Below are 16,678 nucleotides of genomic sequence, written 5' to 3' on the forward strand. Positions count from 1 at the left end.
AACTGATCTCAGGTCTGCTCAACCGTCTCATCACACGGACACATTTTAAACGTCAAATGTGTTGAGTGACGTCTGTGACTGTCTCTGCTGTACTCAGGTCTGAATGTGAAAGGCTTTAACAGGTGCTGGTAGAGACGGTCGGATCTGTCAGAGCCTCTGCTGCTCCGGTTTGGACGGACTAAAGAATGACAGAGATTTATTCTCTCAGTGGATAGAAGAAGGTTTCTGTCTGCAGGACTCAGGTGAGGTCAAGAGCAGAGCCACCTGTGACTCTTTATTCAGACCTTACACTGAAACATGAAGCATCATGGACTGCAGGTCAGAACCAGTTCAGGTTTAAACACGGAGGGCTTTACACACACAATGAATGGCGGACAGTCAGCAGCTTATGGGGGCTGTGCAGAAGGGGTCTGAATCGTCCACGAAGGACGAAAGTCTGCATGTCAATCACGGTGGACACTGGAACCATGAAGACTTAGCTGCTTATTGAGGACGTGTTCATGTGTCGGAGGAAACCAGAAGGAGCACCGGAGGTCTGGAGGAACCAGAACAACCAGGAACAAGAGAAACAAACTGCTGGAGCCGTCGTGAACTGACCTTCAATAAACACGTCGGTCTATGACAGTGTCCAAAGAGTCGTAGGACCAGGACACAAATCTGTCTCAAACCATCAGAGTCCAGATGAAAAGTCTGACGTTCAGACAGACATTCAGCTTGTAGTACAGCAGTTCTCCATGTGGCTGTCGCTCAACCAGTACTGATCAGTACTGATCGGATCAATCACCAGCCTGATGAGGGATCAGTCTGATCATGAAAACACACGAGCTGCTGCTATGAACCAATCAAATGATTTCTGTTTCTCAGCTGTCAAACGTGTTCACACACACCTGAAGCCTCAGCCTGAACACACACACCTGAACAAAGTGACGAACTACAACAGACCCGCCCGGACTGTGGACAGATCCTCGAACTAAGACTGAAGACAGACGTCCAACATGTGACTGTATGAATGTCACTAACAGTGCCTTCAGAGGGGACTCTGGCCGAGGGGCCCGAGGCCCAAACAACTAAACAGCAACTGTTCGGTGGCCAAGAGGAAGTTAATGACAGCTGTGGAGTTTTCCTGGAGGAGCTGCACTAGTTTCAGCCTGCTTCCACTGTTCATGCTAAGCTAAGCTACAAGCAGCACACACACAGACCGGATCTCCCCCTGAAACATACGACTCCGACAGAGAACAAGAGGATTGACAGGAATGTGACACTACAGGTTATCACGACATTTCATCCTCTATGTCTGACCGACAGAAATCTGAGATCCCACTTGTTCTAAAATGTGAAGTCTGTCCATGTGGAACCAGGAGGTCCCAGGCTGGACTCCTTTGGGGATCTTTGTTACGTGTTACAGCTGCTCTTTCAGTTCCTGTCTGTCTCTGCTGTCATGAAATAAAGGAGGACAAAAAGCGACCTTAAAAGTGAGGAATTACTGCCAAAATGAGCGTTACACCTTGAATGTGCTCTGCTGTGAGCACGGAGCTGAACGTGAGGTGGACTGGAGACAAAGTCTAACCTCAAGTTTCAAACCGGACTTCTTAGTTACGTCTCGATTTCAGCCGATTTCTACTGAAAATGGAAACAGCTCCTGCAGAACGATGGGGACGTACTCAGCATCTCCTCCACTACGCCTGTACCGAGACACTAACATGCAAACATCAGGGCGCTAACGTGGCCGAAGAGCCGAGCGGTCACGGTGAGTGTGTGCCACAGCTCAGCCAGGTAAAGCTGTACACCTGGGCGATGTGTGAGTCACTTCCTGTTTACACCTGTCTTTATTGAGGAGCACCACGGCTAATGAAGCTCTTTCCTTCACAATAAAAGCTTCCCGCAAGTTCATCGGTGGAGCAGCAGCAGAGGTGTGTCCTCCTCTCAGCTGACCAGTGAACCACAGAGACAAAGTCCAACACCAGTTCATCTGCTGGGGGAGGAGACGGCGGGCTGACAGTAAACAGGACCGCGGCGGCCCGGCTCGCTGTGAAGCTGCAGTGGAAGCACCACCCTGACGATGATGGTTGCGTGGCGGGGACACACACACCCTGCAACTGATGCTTCTTGGTTCCATTAAAAATGTCAGAAATAACATTTTGGCCATAATTCTTCTTCACTAACACAAAAACTGAATTTCTAATGTAAATTTACTTCTAACCATCCAAACACAGACAAAAGAGGAAATACTTCCAGAGAGACTACGACTGGAAACAGTAATCACATTACTTCTTTACTGCCTCACTGATGTTAATAAGTGTCCCGGCTAAGCTCGCAGCATCTCATCAGGTGAGAGACCGCGCTAAGGGTCATGGGTCGTGTAGCGCCTCGCCAGCAACTTCAACAGTAACTGTCATGGTCATTGAACTTCAGATTTCTACAGCTTCACCTGACAAACAAAATAACAGGAACACCTTACAATGTGATGCAGAACATGACATCACCAGGAAACAGATGCAGGTGTGCTGTGCTTCACGACATCACACTGTACAGGCGTTCCTGCTCAGTTAAAGGGCCATTCAACTTTATTTACGCATGAAGTTCAGGTTACTAACCAGGACCAGGAACGTGAGCGTGGCCAGTTTTACTCAGCCTGCTGTGTGATGTCACAGTGATGTCATCAGCTTTGACAAATATCTAACGGTCTGCGTTTCAAGCTGGTGTGGAGTTTGAAACACCGGGCTGCTTACCAAGCAGGGACTCTAATGAAAGACACTATCCAGATGCATTATGGGAAATGTAGGATCCATGGTTTTTGGATTAAGAGTCAGGATATATCTTTTTTAATCTGTCCCACTTTATCAATAGTCTGGGTATTTAGTTCCGGGGCCGTGGAGTTTAACCTCTGTGTTCAAAATGTACACGTGGACCAACCTTTATTTAAAACATCTACAGCTGATTGTGTGACTGTGTGCAGGAGCTTCTCTTTATTCACTTTATTTTAACACTTTATTCATCCCTGCTAAACCTTTATTGGTCAGAATCAAACCCTGGGCCTTTATTGATTTATTATCAATTCCATCCTCCTCTCCCCCAAACCACTGGGCCTACCCCAACCCGTTCAAAATAAATGATTGATGACTTTATTCAACAAAATCAACCGTTTCTGTACACAGAGATAAACAGCTCATCAGCCACATCAGGAACAACATCAACAACAGATCACTGCAGTGTTGCAACAGCACACACGTACATCTGTCATTAATCAACCACAACAACATGTGGCAAGAGGTGAGGCAGTGCCCCCACGTGGCTGCGGAGTGGTACTGCAGCGCTGACAGTAAGCAGCAGAGACGGGGGTTAACTACAGAAAATTTTAGATTGGGTATAAACCTGGCTTCTCTAATGGCCTCCTTGTGAGCCTGGAACATCTTGACGTTGTTCATGTTGGACTGCCAGTACTTCACGTAGCCACCGTGGTCCGCCGTCAGCATCCACATGTCGTTATGAGACCAGGTCATGGCCCGGACCGGACTGTCGTGGGCCTGCAGAGGACAGAGGAGACCAGGTGGACGCAGGTCAGTCCAACTCATGAAAACATAAAGGAGATTTAAACACTGATCATCAGTTCACACCTCCATCGGTTTCTAATTTAATTTACTTCATTGCTGCTCAGTCTGCTTCTACACACGGCGACTGCATGCTGATGCAGTCCTGACATCGGACACGGTCTGAAGCTCCTACTCTGCTGCTCAACAGCAGCATTTTAAAGACATATATTCTTTGAAACTTTTCAATGCAAATGCCAATAAGAAAAAAGTATGACACCTTAGTTTGGCAAACACTACTGTCTTTTTTGGCGTTAAATGTTGTTCAAACTCGAGCAGGCGTACGAGAACCGTGTCTACATTAATGTCAAAAGTGACTCTTAACATTAGAAATGATACATTTCTAGAGAGCGAGTTTCACCCAGAACATTTTGGGATTTTGTCAAACTGTGTGCCGACTGAGCTGAAGTCTGGTTTGTCTGCTGAAACACTTCAGACGCGGCGTTTACGACGGCATCGGCCCGATGTGTCGATTAGCCAAAGGAGTGCTTCTGTCTGAACGTGCAGTGAGAGGCTGCCTGAAGGCTGTGGACAGAAGAGCTCTCCTCTGTGCGTATGTGACCATACTCAGTGCAGAGACGATCTGGTCAAAGAGCTTGAGCTCTGCTACCATGTGCCTTCACATGTGCACATCAGTCAGCCTGCAGTTATTCATTTATTTATTTCGAAGCTTCTCACAGAGCTAAAACAGGAAGTGTAACGAGCAGCAGTGGATCCATGTGAAATATCAGTTTACATCAGATCATATTCAGCGAAAAACGTCTCAAACACCACATTTAAAGGAGTTCTGACTGCTTTATATCAGGAGCTTTCAGCTCCTCGGCAGCCCGACCCCCCCCCACCCTTCTGTATATGTCAGTGTCATAAATTTTCTTATATTTCTACAATCCAAGCCACCGTACATCAAGGTGAAGCTGTCAACTTATCGTGCTCTGAAACACATTTTTACTACAATTCATAAATACATCTGGCCCCAAATGATTGAATAAAAAAAACAGAGCAGGAGCATCAGAAATCAAAGATCTTGGATTCGATCTTCATATGATCATCAGGCCAATTCAATACTGTGTAGAATTAGGATATGACTCTATATCCATGTTTTCAGGATTCATCTTCTAGGTTTGTAGCTCATCTATGTGCTTCTTTTCAGCAGCTGACTGAACGTTCAGATGTCTGAGCTTCTATGAACACACCACCAAGGCATCTTAACTCATGAAATTATAATCTTATGATCGATGTGTGTTCGTTGTGCACCTAATATGTTAATGAGCTGTGTCATTAACACAGCTCATTGACCACACAGCCATGTCATTCATAGAGGACAGGCGTACAGGTGAATGGATCCACAGGTGGATGTTTACCTGTAAAATGGTCTCAAAGTTGAAGGTGAGTCCGTTCCACAGAGTGAACTCTCCACTGGAGGCTCCAGTGACCAGACGACGGCCTTCAGGTGTCCACTGGAGACAGACAGGAAACAGAATTCAACTCAGATCTGCATTCAACATCTACAACAAAGAGTGAACGACACAGCGACATTATCTGCACACCAGATTTATCACCATCAGAGCGTGTGTGTGTCTGGCTGCTGTTAACAATCACGATAATGTCAAATATTCCACAATCGTCTCAAATATCCTCAAAAACATCAGTAAGTATTCATGTATATGTACGTAGGATGTTGTTGACAGGAAGTGAGGCGGCGGCAGCTTACCCTGATCACAAACACGGGACACTTGACTTTGTTAGTGGAGGTTCGGACAAACTTTGTGGTGACAGCGTTCATCGGGTTGTTCAGCATGCCCACAGGAGGAACCAGCTGAAACAAACACACGCTGACGTTCAGACTCCGTTCACAGGTCAAACACACGACGCTAACAGTGCGGCGGCAGAGACCTGCTGGAATTATTCCATCACAATATTGTGGAAAGTGATTTCTAACTTCCTGGAGCATGAGTTCAGTTTGTAAAACTGCTTATTGTTTTTCAAACACTCCAAATAAATTCAGTTTTTTATCACAAGAGATAAAATAAAAGCAGAAAATCCAAAAATTAACAAGTCACAAGGAATGTTCGGCATTTCTGCTTGAAAAATCATGAATTTATAAAAATATGTACCCTCCACTCATCAATTCACTGATCAACTAATCCTTTCTTTCAGTTTGAACATCTCAACACTGATACTGATGGCTGCTGGTGGTTATGGATGCACATCAGGACAAACTGTTAATGATGAGACGTTCACTGACACTCAGTATCTATCAGAGTTGTAACTGGGCAGAAATAGGCTTTCTGCAGACATGTTTTATGATGATGTTTGGACATTTAAAGCTCTGTAGGACTCTGTAATGACAGACTACAGCTTGAGAGAACAGTTTTACAGTGATTGACTGGAGGCAGTTTGCAGCACAGGGTCTGGACTCACATCATTATAACACCCTGCGTCAGGCTGGACGGCTCTGAAGTCTCGATGGTCTCGCTGCCACAAACGGTTCTGCAGAGGAAACACAAAAACAATCCGGTCAGCCCAAACTAACCGCAGGCTGAACTGGTCCCAGTATGAAGAACTAACACGGACTGGTCAGCTTGCAGGATGTTCTGATGACATTATTTTAATTTAGCACGTATAATCAGCATATACACAAATAACGAACAGAAATAAAGTCAGATGAGAGTCAGACTGCTGGACTCAGTCCAGACTGCTGGACCGGACTGAGAAACCTGTCAGTCAGGACGGATCCTGAAGCTCAATATGAAGATCGTTTTCTTATAGACATGACTTGGATGATTTCAGCCACACTAATATAGTCCAATGCAACAGTCATGGGAACATATTTAGCATTTGAATATGAATAAGAGACAGCTGCATATGATGAATTTGAGTTGGAATTGCCAACATTAATACTGGTGACCAGATGAAACAGGCAGCACAGATTTATTTCTGTTTAATTCAGTACTTTCCAGCCTAATTCTTTTTATTTCACCTTAAACTTTAAAACCAACGAAAATGAAGAAAGACATCAAACAATTTCAATTAATTCCATTCCAAAGCGGTTTAGGCGACTTCAGTGACAGTCGTCACTGGAGCAGCCAACAGACCACCAACCCAGCAGCCCCTGTGACCCCTGAACTCTGATGTGCATTGAGCTCAGGCTACTCCATCGTTTTGATGGCATCGTCCTCGTCTGCTCCTTTGGCCAAAAGTGTCTGAAGCACAGTCGCAGCAGGAATCACATCTGATGTCAGGAATCAGAGGAGGGCCGTCAGGTTCACGGTGAGTGGTGAGAGCGGCAGGGAGGGAGAAATAATCCCTGAGCCGCCTCTGCTCCATGACAGACTGCAGCATGTGTTGTTCCAGGTCTGCACGTCTTGCTGGACTCTTCTTACTGGATGAGCTGCACCTGAACGTGTTACAGGTGGGAGCAGGCGACGGTGGAACGGCCACCTCAGCAGCTCTGAGCCAAAAGACTGCCGTCAATGGCCAGCTGGAGGGTGTGAGTGACACACGGCAGGCCAGGGAGTCCAGCATCACTCGCTGCTTTGATTGTGTTTCTCAATGCATGAACGTCTGAAGCATATCATCAACGCACCTGCGACGGCACGGCTACTGTGACAACCCTGACACTGCCTTACGTGTAGAATGACTCTCTGGGGAGTAAAATCCTCATCAATCCACCGTGCAGTCGGGCATAATCGAACTGTTAAAAAGATCATATTTAATCATGGGAAAAAAGCAGCACCGCTGCATTGAACTGCAGGACAGACAGCAGTCAAACTACGACACAAGTTTCTGTGAACAGTAGTTTTTTTAAACTGGGAAGGTCTGATATATAAAATCTATCCAGTCACAATAATTCCAGAGTTAAAGTGAAAATAATCATCTCTACACTGTTTCTCTGCCTCTCTCTCTCCTGAGTCAGTGAATGAAGAGTTTATTTAACCAAACAGAGTTAGTGATGATTGTTGGATCAGTGAAAGATGAACCGAGAAGGTTTTCTTGAGTTTTATTTTGTTTCTGTCAACTATAATGACGTGTTTCAGGACGTTAAGTCTCTGTTTCTGTGAATGGAGTCTGGGGGCTTTGGTGAAAGATATAACAGCTGTTTCTGGTTAAACAAGAAGGATCTTACTCTTTAACAAAAAGCTCCACCTCTGTAGGATCCTTTCAACAATCTGAGCTGTCGGTGGTAAAAACACTTTCAGTGGACGTACAGTGATGTGTGAAGGGATCAGGCTGCAGCCTGTCTTACAGCTGCTGGCTGCAGCGCTCTCATTTAATAAAGTATGAATACTTGAAGTCTTCCAGGACACGTGGACCAACATCAACTGGAACATTATTTTATTGGTTTATGTTGAAATGTGTGGGTATGTAAAACTGAAACAGGGCTGACAGTGCTAGTGCAATGATGGCGAAAGCCAAAATGTTGTGCAGCAGGCCGTTGATGTGCTTTTTCACAAGGTCATGCAGCTTTGGTAATACAGTTTCTGTGATGTGGTGAGGGCTGTAATCTCACACCTGGGCTCCAGTACACTGAGAGGATGACAGAATCCTTTTGCTGCACAGTGGATTGTTGCTGTTTCTCCCTGCTAGCATTAGCAGACCTCTGTTGTATTGGTTCTTTAGATGCTTTTTCACATTGCTTGTTAAAAGAGCAACTTTTGACGAATCCTCTGACAGTTCTGCAGAGCACAGTTTGCAGTCTCCACCAACCTGCTCAACTGAAGACAGGTTCACGTCACGTTGCCATAAACTGATATCACCGGCTCAGCAGGCAGTGTACTGGGGCTTTTCACAGCCTTTTCTCTGTTAGAGTCCTGAGAGTGAACCAGAGGACGGGGTGTTCAGATCTACAGCCTCGCTGCTAGATGTTACTAAATCCTCCAAACTGGACCTTGAAAATATTTAGGTCACTTGTCTTTGTTATTACTGTTTCGTGCTGCTGAGGACACAAAAGTTTTTAAGACTTTTTAACTGATCATAATTAACTGAGTAGTCAAAACATCGTTAACTGATGAATCAATAATGAAATAATTGTCAAGTGCAGACCTAATGAGGAGTTCAGTGTGGGGAGGCTGGTATGGAGGCCACTGGACTTGAGCGTAACTCAGTGAGGCGTATTTCTGAAAAAAGTATTTTCAGAACCTGAAACAGGGGTATTTACCTCCAGGTGTCGGATGACCGAGGGGTTGTAGTCGATGGTTTTGCGGTTCACAGCCTTCCTCATGCGTTTCCCGTCGAAGGTGAGCTGCTGCATCGCCTGCTGCTGGGCGAAGTCCGGCCGCTTGTAGAAGACCTGCCGTGGCGCCTGGTGCTGGAACCGCGGCATGTGGAAGAACCGCTGCGGCGAGCCGATGTCCGTCGCCATGCTGACCCCGCTGTACCTGCAGGACGGGACATCAGGTAGTCAGTTTCAGCCAGAGAAGATCTACCGGAAAATTTATTTGATCGACCCAGAAAAAACAGACAAATCTAGCAAAGCATTTTCTGGAGAAGATGTGTTGAACACTGAGCAAGAAAATTAGCCATAACAAGACGGAAAAAATGGAAGCTGTACAACAGGAAGGGAGGAATGGGGGAGGAAAAGAAGTAAAAGGGAAGAAGCTGAGAAAGATCTTACAGGGACGACTGAGGAGAAAGAAAAACAAAGACAGAGGAAACCTTTATCATTTCTAAGCAGCTCTTCCTGTCACACATCAGTGTTTAAAATGAACTTTATCAGAACCTTTACAGCCCTACAGAACAGACTTAACAACAATAAACCAGATCAAACATTTTCAGTGCTGATGTGTGTATCCGCTTCACATGGCAGCAGCAGAGTGTGGATTAAATATGCAAGTTGTTCTTTTCACAAGCTACCTGATCCAAATAACAGCTGTCCTGGTTCAAAACTATAAGTGATTAAAAGAACTCCACTCGTACAACTGATGTGTGATCAGTTGATGCTCTAACTGTTGGAGCCGCAGGTAAAGTCATTCAAAGGTGGATGCCTTCCTACGCACTGTAAACCTCTCTGTACTGCATGCAGAGATGAAACCGATACTGATTTCTGTTACTAATTAATCAATTCAAAGAGAAACTTGATGACAGACCAAAAGTTAACTTGTCTGTTGTCAGTTTGTGTGTCTGAACAGCACCTGAGAGCAACCCAAGTGTTTCTGTAGTTCAACAACTCCAACAGAGTGAGACCTCTTCTTTATAGATGATCTCACATTCTGCACTTAAGGTTTCATGTCAATAATTCAAACTGACCAAATTCACAGTTTTAAAACAGAACGCAGCTCATTAAAAAGAAAACTGTCAAATTTAGTTATTTCAGTGTGGCAGATACACAGTTAATCAACATTTAAGTAAATATACAACTTCTATTCCAACAAAGTCTGGATATAGTGAATAGTTGGACTATTCCTTTAATAAGCTGCAGACCAGGAGCAATCATAACAGCTTTAGTCTGAACAGAAGGTCCTTCCTCAGTTCTCAGTATTTAGGGACTCAAAGATAATTGTGGTATTTCCTTTACTTTGTCTGCACATAGAGAAATCTGAGAGTCAGTATTTAAACAGTTCATCACTGTGCTCATCAGCTGATTCCCTGCAGACACAAACTGTGGAAAACAAGCACATTTTTGGAGCGCCCTGCAGCCTGTACCATAGAGAACATTCAACAAACCCAGGCTAACTTTTCATTATCTGACCAAGAATGGCTATCACGCTAAGATGACAATCAATACCAGGCCGATAAATCAGTCCAGGTTTTCCCAATCCACATGTTCAAAGCATGACCGATCACAAACATGGACAAGCCTACTGGCAACAGGGCATCATATTTTACAAGCCAAGAGACAACGAGAATATTAGACAAACCCCAACAAGTTAGACACAGAATCCAGGCTAAAAGCATCACAGCAGCAGCTACTGAATGCAGGAAGGACAAAAAACAGACTGCAGGAACGTGCAAGTTAAGCCTGATAATATGATCGCTCCATCACTTGGGCACAAACACATCTGACTATAATTTCCTTTGTATGTTCCATTAAATGAACGTGCTGCTTAGATACGTTCGGTTGTGTGCTATGAACAAACTGAAGATTCAACAACGCTGCAGCAGGTCTTCATCCTTTATCGACTCCGCTCAAAACGTCCAATTCACCAGCCTGAAATCAGGTTCATCAACATACAGAGGCTGTTCGTTTTAACCAGGAGCAGATCAAACTCTGCCAAGCTGTTTCCAGGACATAACTCCAGAAGAGGCCACCAGAGGATTTGTTATATGTATTTTACGACGAATCATTTTGTGGTCATTTACAGGCACATTCCATCATCATCATTCAAACTTAGATGCACAGGGGCTGAACAAAATGAAAAATGACATGAACATGGATTCTGGGGTATCTTCTCAATTATGAATTTGGTTTCAACATAGTGACATCATTTGCTGTTGGAACCACCTCTTTTTGAATTATCCCTACTCTGAACTCAAATTATTGGTGAACAAGCCTAAACAATATTTGAGTGTTTTTGTATGAAACTAAGTGATAATCCCACCAACAATGGACAACAGAAGTATGGATTAAATTCTGCTGTAACTCACAAACTCCACTCAAAGTCTTCATTTATGAATATGGACAAGAATGTGATGACTGGGTAATAAACAGTACTCACAGAGTTCACTGGACTAAACCAGGTGCTACAAACCTGAGTTTTTTAAAATTACAGACTCAGTTTCATCCCAGAGAAAACCTTTTACATGAAACAAGACAACACTCCAACTCGCTGGAACAAAGACTTTCAGAACTGCATGATTCAAGTCTTTTACCATAAGTCATGGTACATCTGTCATACATAAGGTCAAACAAAATAACTCAGGATCAGGAAGGAAATCAGGGCCTTCCACACAACCCTAACCCACATGAACAAAGTTCAGTGGAAACTAACAGCTGACTGTGTCCTTCTTCTAGAAACAGGTGTTAAACAGAGTTTCCTGTTGAACTCCCCTGCACGGTCAGAGAAGGACTTCTTTCAGGCTAGTTGGGTTACAGCTAAGAAAGGGTAGCTGATTGATAAAGAGGGTCCCAGTTTCTACCTCTCAGCATTATCCTTACATTCAATGTTATAGTCATTTTTTTCAGATGACACTGACTGACTGATGATCTTTGAGAAACACAAAGTGGTTCGACAACACGTCTCGCAGAATGTAGAGTATTCCAGAATCTTTAAACGCTCTTCTGTTAATTTGGATCAAAAATCATACTGTACAATGAAAAAACTGTATCAACATGCAACCAAACAAATGTTAACCAGACAGATCTGTGCTCGATTTGGGTTACGTTGTACAACTTGAATTATCAGTAATATCAATGCCAACAATGACTTTAAATTATGTTACATATTAATTAGCAGTGACATTTATACTTCTGTATCAAAGAAAACAAGAAAGATGTTGACAGAAAGATTTTTGATCCAGATGAACACGAGAGTCAGACGGTTTAAATTGGACTGTACCAAATAGGAGGGACAGCTTCTTCCCCAGGGCTGTCAGAGCTATCACCCCCAGCAGCCCCCCACTGGACTGAGAGACTGTGAGAACTATGAGCCACTGCACACCGCACTTTACACCTACACCTCCACCTGCACCTTCGGTGTACTTAACATTTAAGCAAACACATGCTGAACTAATTTGCACTCAGTATATACATTTTAATATATTTCAGCGGCTGTTGGTACATTTTATTGTTTAGTATATTTTTATTGTCTTACTATATTTGCATCTCTGGTATATTTTTATTGCATTTAGGAATATTTTTAGTGCATGTTGATTTATTTTATTCAAGTATCTTAATTTTATTTTAGAATCTTTCTTATCTTTCTTATTATCTTGTTTCTAACATGGGGGGTGCAATGCACATTTCATTGACATGTCATGCTCAGTGACAATAAAGAAATCTGGAATCTTGAATCTTGAAATAGTTTGAAGCATCATTCATGGTGTTGACATTCATCATTAATGTACAGTATTCTGGCTGTTTGGAGCAAATAAACACAACTAATTTTGAAACCAATCACTCACATTGAGCAACACAAGGCAGAAGTTTACCTTCTTTCAGGAGGTGGGAATGACGCCATAAAATACGAAGCCAGGCATTCAAAGCATAATTCAAAGCATCAACACAGTTGAATATAAGTTAAATTTTCTGGATTTACATAAAATCCTCAATTATTTACCTTGAAAGAAGTTTGGACTCTGAACTCTATATGACTAATACTAGAGAGAGAAAGGGCTGCACAAGTGGGGGAAATCACACAACTGGGTAAATAGACAGCAGCACAGTCCCTTTGTTCCTCGATTACAGATGATGTCTTCAAAATGTTCCACAAAAACAGACCTCAGTGATACAGTCCAGATGTTACAGAGGTCATTCTGTGAATTCTCTGTGACATGAATTCACAGAAGTGCTGCCACAACTTGTCTTTTACCAAAAATCAATTCTGGTCCAGCACAATCCATTAAACAAATGTGAAGTGATCATCCAAAACCACCAGCAAACAAAAATAGCACGGAATCAGACCCCGCTTGAACCCTCCGAGAGAAGTCAAACCCTTCACTTTAATATATCATCTACAAACATGTAACTTCAACAGGCTTCAATGGAAAATAACTGAGGTCCTTTAGCTGAGACCAGACACTGAAAGCTGTATTTATGGTGATTATATGATGTGATGAAACGGCTCCAACAATTTCAATACGAAGGGAAACAGCCGTTTAAATGCTTCGTGTCACACTCATAAAGTTACTGAGATTGTTATGAGGAACTAAGACAACAGCAACCAAGCTGCAACACGAGGTTTCACTGCTTCTGCAGCGGTTAACGTCAGCTAACAACCAGACGGCTGACACAGGACTGACGCTAACTGAACTCACACTGAGCTCAGTCTGACAGATGGGACGGTGAAATATTTAAAGACAGTCGGTCTGTGGTTGCGTTTCTCTCCGAACTATAACTTACGCGTTTTTACCCGGAGATGCTGCGGCTAACACCGTTAGCTTGTGCGGCTAACTTTGCTAACAGGCTAATCGTTAACAGACACCACAGCTTGTTAACATTCTGCTGGTACTCACTAATTAATCCTGATTATGAATGGAGTTAAATGTGACACTCTAACACAACAACACGCAAGAGTTCGTCACAAGTCTTGATTTTCAGGGATGCTTGTTATGCTTGTAGCCGGACATAAATGGCGGCCCGTTGCTTGGAGTCGTTGTATCAACGCGCTGCAGCTAAAGAAAACTCACCGACAATCTCCGCTGCAGAGTTAGCTATCTAGCTGTCATTAACTGGCTAGATTCTTCCGTAAAGCCTTCTCTGGAGAAACATGAAGGCCACAAACTTTTATTGAACTGAAAATAAGAAGGTTTGTCACGTTAGCCACCAGCAAAATCCATAGTGACGATTCTTCTTCTCGGCCCTGCACAAAAGCATGCTGGGAGAGTGTCACAATGGGCGGGAGAAGGTGCCGTCATAACGCAAAGGGTCCTGGGAAATGTAGTTTTACTGGTTGTGTGATTATGATTTGTTTTTTATTCAATTATTCATATTTTTTTTGCATGTTTATGTTACATATTTTGCTAGATGTGCCGTTTTGTTATCATTTATCTAAATTAATTTGTGCTTTGTAGCTAACAACAGGGTTTGAACACTGAGATTCCCATTAACTGACCTGTTCCATTTGAGCACAAAAGGGTGTGAAATGCTTGTATGTTTAACTGGAATCTCAATTGGCTCTGCATGCAGGGACTTAGATGGGAGAGGCTGTGGGAGCATACAGTCACAGATCCAGTCTACACGAGATAACTACATATTTGCTTGATCTAATTTTCTGTTCAAATCATACCACCTATGGTAAGACATCTTACGCCACTTACGTCTGTTGTTATTCATGTGTAAATGACCAGCAAAATACGAGATTAAACTCACAACTAGATCCTAACCAAGGATAAAGTTTCACCTCAAGTTGGAATAGAGATACCAGTTAGCTGAAAGATTTTGAATGCCTAAAAAATGGTGTTGTGGCCACAATACCTTTTTTTTCCACACAATGAAAGAGTACCAACTATTTTTCTGGATAAAAACAGTTCGTCCGCATCAAATTTCCAAGATTTCCACCCAGTTTCTTCTGATCAGCTGTTCTGTGCTGGCAGTCGTGAGCCTTTGTTGTCCTGGGTATTCTGATTCTGCGTGGGTGACATGCCAATGTCACTTTCGTCTTCTTTGTGTCCGCGTAGCTGATCTGATGACCACCACAATGATGAGAACTGCAGCCAAGATCTCACAGCAGCAGTCCTCATTACCGCCCTACAGATCATTTTGTCTTCTTATTGTTGGAGAAAGCATCACAGGGTAAAGGTTTGCACTGGGATGCATCCAGTCGTCAATAGCACCTGGTATGGTCCTGTCCACAGAGGATGGTGCCAGTGTTTCCTTCTGAGGTCCTTGACCAGCTATCTGTAGCTGCATCAACATTCAGAAACACAACACCTCGAGTAAATCGACGGATCACAAACACATAAACTGAAGCCTGGAAAGATGGATTCTCTCGTGATGTCACAAATCCAGCTACCTCGCAAGGTAACTAAACCACCTCATTTGGGTTTAAACTGAGAGTGAGCACACCTGAAAGTCAAGAATAGACTGTTTGTCGAGGAAAGGAGTGAGAACAGCAGGTCTGAGTTGTAATAAAGTGGAATTAGCCATCGAGTGTATTTTTAATTGCAGGAAGAACAGCTTTCTGTTTGTCACACTGTGTATAGACATGCATACATGCAAACACTGCACACAACCAACCACTTCATTAAAGTCATCTGTTACACCAACCAGTCAGTATTTATTTTCTGCTGTTTCTTTACAACAGGGTTGCTTTGCAGTGTGGAAAAGTATAGAATTAGATTTGAGTCTTTCCAGTCTGGATAACGATGGAAAAAAGAAAAGAAAGTCTGGACGAATATTCAGAATTTGATGCTACAAGCGTACGAAGCAAGTGTGTTTCAGGTGTTTGGAGCAGAGAGGCGGGCCAGCAGGGCGAGTCATGTGACTGAAGGTACACTTCCTGTACACCTGCACGCCACAGCCTGCAGAACAGCTCAGAGCTGCACCAAACCAGACGTCCACCTGATTAGTTAGAGAGGAAAGAAAGCTTCACAAATAAGCATTGAAGGAGTTATCAGGACAGTGAACGGGCCTTCGTGGCTGCGTTCATCATCGTTTCCATGGCTACAGCCAATAAACAAGGCTGCACTGACGGAGGGAAAATCGGTTGGTCGGTGTTTGACGGCCACGTTTCTGACGGGCCCACATCTAAAGTCTGCTCGGCCGAAGATTTCAAACGGGAAAAGAAAGCTCCGACGTGGGGAGGGTCAGAGGGACCCCACAGGACCCGGCTGCAAACACGAGCACGAATAGTCCGACTGTCACAGACATGTTGAGAGCCGGATTTCTTTTCAGAATAAATGTTGATCTTTGTTCTCAGGTGTCAGATGTGGTCTGAAAAGTCGACTTAGAAGTCTGGAAAAGGAACCGTTGAAGAGGAACATGTGCAGGAACCCTGTTAGAACGTCCAGAAACACCAGACAGCTGTTTTTATGAGTATTTCTATCAGCATTTGTTCTTCATCATCATCATCATCGTGTGTCATAGTTCTAGTGTTTGTTTTACTGTGTGTGAACAGCTTCAAACCAGAGTCAGACTCATTGTTTTCACACTTGACCAGTAAAGCGGTTTCAGATTTCTTGTTTTCTTCATTGTTTCACAGATACCTGCAGTCTTCATCTTCCTCATCTTCCTCATCATCATCAGCAGCAGCAGGTTTCTGTGAGGCCGTGAATCTGCAGAGAATCGACTCTTTTTTATTCTCATTAGAAAACTCTTTGTCATCATTCTGCTGACTCAGCCTGCAGGTCATGAGTCAGCACTTTCACGTCACGAGTCAGCAGTTTTGAGTCTTCAGACGTTCACTGCATCGAGTCCCATCAGTTTCTAGAGCTGATGTTTTATTGATTGATTTAGCAGTTAACAGAAAACACCTCACACACATTTGAATCATCTG

At 43.5% G+C, this 16,678-nt stretch overlaps 1 protein-coding gene across 1 annotated transcript in view; it reads right to left on the reverse strand.

The window, feature by feature from the left end:
* wdr33 (WD repeat domain 33) overlaps nucleotides 1-14,042 on the reverse strand; it is a 27,164-nt gene extending 13,122 nt beyond the window's left edge. The window contains exons 1-6 of the mRNA XM_041948534.1: nucleotides 13,872-14,042; nucleotides 8,746-8,965; nucleotides 6,009-6,077; nucleotides 5,299-5,403; nucleotides 4,949-5,044; nucleotides 3,373-3,524 (exon numbers count right to left, since the gene is read on the reverse strand). Coding sequence (XP_041804468.1) covers nucleotides 3,373-3,524; nucleotides 4,949-5,044; nucleotides 5,299-5,403; nucleotides 6,009-6,077; nucleotides 8,746-8,949 — 626 coding nt within the window. The 5' untranslated portion in view covers nucleotides 8,950-8,965; nucleotides 13,872-14,042. The remainder of the gene's footprint in view (nucleotides 1-3,372; nucleotides 3,525-4,948; nucleotides 5,045-5,298; nucleotides 5,404-6,008; nucleotides 6,078-8,745; nucleotides 8,966-13,871) is intronic.
* Nucleotides 14,043-16,678: the final 2,636 nt, after the last annotated feature.

This window comes from Chelmon rostratus, chromosome 12 (assembly GCF_017976325.1).
Source record: "Chelmon rostratus isolate fCheRos1 chromosome 12, fCheRos1.pri, whole genome shotgun sequence".
In the NCBI taxonomy this organism is placed as follows: domain Eukaryota; kingdom Metazoa; phylum Chordata; class Actinopteri; order Chaetodontiformes; family Chaetodontidae; genus Chelmon; species Chelmon rostratus.